This window comes from Etheostoma spectabile, unplaced genomic scaffold (genome assembly GCF_008692095.1).
Source record: "Etheostoma spectabile isolate EspeVRDwgs_2016 unplaced genomic scaffold, UIUC_Espe_1.0 scaffold00009190, whole genome shotgun sequence".
In the NCBI taxonomy this organism is placed as follows: domain Eukaryota; kingdom Metazoa; phylum Chordata; class Actinopteri; order Perciformes; family Percidae; genus Etheostoma; species Etheostoma spectabile.
The window spans coordinates 33,302-37,089 of NW_022603670.1; the positions used below are offsets into that span (position 1 = coordinate 33,302).

Genomic DNA, 3,788 nt, shown 5'->3' on the forward strand with positions numbered 1-3,788 from the left:
TTGTATTTTGCACCACTGATTCATGGTTGTTACAGAGAAAATACCACGTGTTTCCAGGTTGGAAGTTACAAGATAAAACATATAATTTGTAAAGTATTACCTTGAAACAAAAGGGAAATATTTGGAATATAAAGGGATAAATTTCAGCATTATAATATGGAATTACCAATTTTAAATTCCAAGACATTTTATCTAATTTGCAAGGTTTTACGCTGATAGTAGCCTATAATACTGTGAACACATAAACATATATTATCCCATATATTATATATATAATGTTAATATAACTATATTACCACTACCCAGCTATACATATGGTTATCAAACCCATTCCTGGTTATTACATTGGTAATTGCATGTTTTTTATATCTGTTACTTTTTTGTCAACTTTTTACCCACAAGTTATTACTTATATAATACCTCTTTATTATCACACTGTTACCACACTATTAACATCTTGATACTGTGATTATATGTTATTGAATTGACCCCAGGAAGTGAAGTGGTTATTTCTTTTCATTCTATGTTCAGTAGTTTTTTTAAACTCATATCTTTACTTTTCTACAGGAACACATCCTCTTCGAAAAACACGGATGTCATTTCCAAAAGTGTTCTGATTAAATCAGGATCTCCTGCTATCTACCAGCTGAAACCAAAGAAAGAAGACATTCAACCTCTGAGAACAAAAGCAGTGAACATTAGAAGTCTGAAAAGAATGACTCTAGGTAAAAAAAATCCAAACAAGATAAACAAAACCATCTTACTTGTTGGTGAAACAGGAGCAGGAAAATCTACTCTGATCAACGCTCTGGTCAACTACGCCCTGGGAGTGGAGTGGGAGGATGATGTCTGGTTTCAGATAGTAGAAGAAGAGGAGAGAAGTCAGGTTACAAGTCAGAAGTCAGATGTGATCGTGTACCAGATCTTTGGTTTTGAAGATAAACCTCTGCCCTACTCTCTGACCATCATCGATACTCCTGGATACGGAAGCACTGATGGGATCCGTCAAGATGACATCATCAGTCAAAGATTATTTGACCTGTTTCACTCAGACGATGGAGTTCATGAGATTGATGCAGTGGGTCTGGTGCTGAAAGCGAGTGTGATTCGACTGAATGACCGACTGAGGTACATCTTTGACTCAGTGGTGTCTCTGTTTGGAAAAGACCTGGAGAAGAACATTGTCGCCCTCATCACACACTCAGATGGTGTGACACCTAAAAATGCTCTGGAAGCTCTAAAGGCTGCAAAGATTAAATGTGCCAGAAATGAGAATAATCAGCCTGTTCACTTCCTGTTTAATAACTGCCAGGATGAAGACAGGACAGAGGACATAAGAGCCCTTAAACATGCAGATGAAATAACAACAGAAGGATTGAGTCAGTTCACAGACCTGTTGGGAAAAAATGCACCTCAAAAGCTGGAGAAAACCGTGGGCGTTCTGGAGGAACGAATTAAACTGACAGCCTGCATCCAAAACCTGCAAGACAGAACTGAGTTGATAGATCTAAAGCAAACAGAGATCCAACAGACTCAGGAAGCTCTGAAGAAACATGAAGAAGAGATGAAGAACAATGAGAAGTTCACTGTAGAAGTTGATGTGGTCTACAAAGATAAAGAACCTATTGATGGTGGGATGTGGTGCTTTATGTTCTATGAAGCAGCAACCTGCTGTACTGTCTGTGAGGAGAACTGTCACTATCCTGGATGCACTATGGCCTGGAAACCAGGACACTGTGAGGTCATAAAAGATGGCCGCTGCACTTCATGTACCAGGAAGTGTCCTGTATCAGATCATGTGAAAGAAAACTGGAAGTATGTGAACAAGACAAGAAAAGTTCAAAAAACTCTAGAAGATGTGAAAGCAAAGTATGAAAAGAATAAAGAAGAGAGTGAGAAGAAAGAGAGCCTTTTAAAAACTCTTCAGAAAGAGATGGAAACCCTGGAAGCAAAGAAAACAGCTTTGGTGGATGAAGCCTACCAGCATGTTGTCAAACTGGAGCAGATCGCCCTGAAGGTTTATGCAGCGTCCACTCAGGACCACTTGGACTTCCTGATTGAGAAGATGAAGGAGAAAGGAGACACAGAGAAGAAGAAGAAACTGGAAGAGATGAAAAGTCAAATTGATAATGAAGAAGGAATCCAAGCAGCGTTGTGCTACGGGTTAAGTAAACTAACATCAGCTGGTAAAGCAAAGCAGAAGAACTAGAATCACTGAGAGGAGACCGCTGGGTAGAGAGCAAGGCCTACACTGATGATCACATGTCTTCCATTATAGTTCTATAAAGTGTGATGCTGATTTAATAACTACATAAGAAAATGTCCACTGTGTGATTCCTGAAAGCAGCACCCTCTGTGGTGTCACGCCTTTGTTCTTAATGTTTCTCCAACGTGCTGTTGCTGTGATTTATTCTGATGTTACTCTAATGTTGACAGAAATAAACTGGGGATGGGACAGTAATACATCACTGACATCATAATATGTAAATATTCATATAAAGCTGTTAAACATGATGTTAACTTCTCTGTTTTATCAGCATGTTACCGAACGTAACTCATAAATATTTTTTCAAAACTAAAATCTAATGGACTTTTTTTGATGTAGCCTATATTATAATAAATGTGTGATAATATATTATATAACTGATGTCTTAATGATTGATGAAGATTATATTTCAGAATCCAAACATATGATCCATTTTTTGTTCACTTCAGTTTTTATTTTGAGTGATTAAATATGTTCTGTTGTTGCTCTTGAAATAACGTCCTGATTGATGCAGTTTCCTGTCAAATATTAATAAAACGTCAGCTTGAAACCAGTTTGTTGAGAGTATCTTCACTGGATCATCAGCAGCTTTTTGACTCAAAGTTTCATAATGTTATGTTAATTACATTTAATGTTTCAGAATGACTCCTTACCTCACTAGAAACACCCAAATATTCACATACATAAATAAAAGAATAGAGTTTACACTTAAAATAGAATTCAAGTTAAAAGATATGATGTGCGGTTAAATGACACACAGAAAGTCCTTTGTTTTATTCTTAATACCGAGCGTCTGCATGTGATGAGCTGAGTAAACAGCTCTGGTATTAAATGCAGTGAGGACGCCCCCTGCTGTTTAATGTTGAGTACACGCCCCCCCCCTGCGGTTAATGATGAGTACAGCAGCATTCCCCCCCCCCCCCCCCTGCGGTTTAATGTTGAGTACAGCCCCCCCCCTGCTGTTTAATGTTGAGTACAGCCCCCCCCCTGCTGTTTAATGATGAGTACAGCCCCCCCCCCCCCGCTGTTTAATGTTGAGTACAGCCCCCCCCCCTGCTGTTTAATGTTGAGTACAGCAGCCCCCCCCCCCCTCCAATCCCAAACTGAAGTCAGATCATAAATACATTTATTGTTATGTTTTCTTGGTGTAAGTTTATGTTTTAATGCTTTTCTAACATGCTGTAAACCAAGAACTTAATTAATATCTGGGCCTTTTAAAAAATGTCAACAAAACATAACTATACCCCCCCAACATGGCAGCACATGGTATGGCTGGATTGGCAGACCACAGGACCTTTGGCCTTTTCTCCCCCAGGAAGGCCCGGCCCTCCAGCCTGGTAACCAAGAACCAAATATGATGATTAATATAACAGAACATGATTATTTATCACTTTAACATGTGTGCACTCCATTTAAACAGAGTAAGGCTCACAGTAAAGAAATATGTAGATTACCAATTAAACTAACAGTGTTGAGGGTTCTTTAGTGAGCATGAATTGGAGAGGGTGGGGGGGGGGGTGAT

The 3,788-nt window shown here is 38.9% G+C and overlaps 1 protein-coding gene across 1 annotated transcript; it reads left to right on the top strand.

Annotated features, from left to right (window-relative positions):
- Positions 1–498: 498 nt before the first annotated feature.
- Positions 499–2,301, top strand: LOC116679041 (uncharacterized). The gene has a single exon (XM_032508772.1). The coding sequence runs from the start codon at positions 524–526 to the stop codon at positions 2,207–2,209; it is 1,686 nt and encodes a 561-aa protein (XP_032364663.1). The 5' UTR covers positions 499–523; the 3' UTR covers positions 2,210–2,301.
- The last annotated feature ends 1,487 nt before the right edge of the window (positions 2,302–3,788 follow it).

Bases quoted from the DNA above. Each gene is read 5' to 3' on its own strand.
- LOC116679041 (XM_032508772.1), top strand. From the start codon at position 524: ATGTTCAGTAGTTTTTTTAAACTCATATCTTTACTTTTCTACAGGAAC.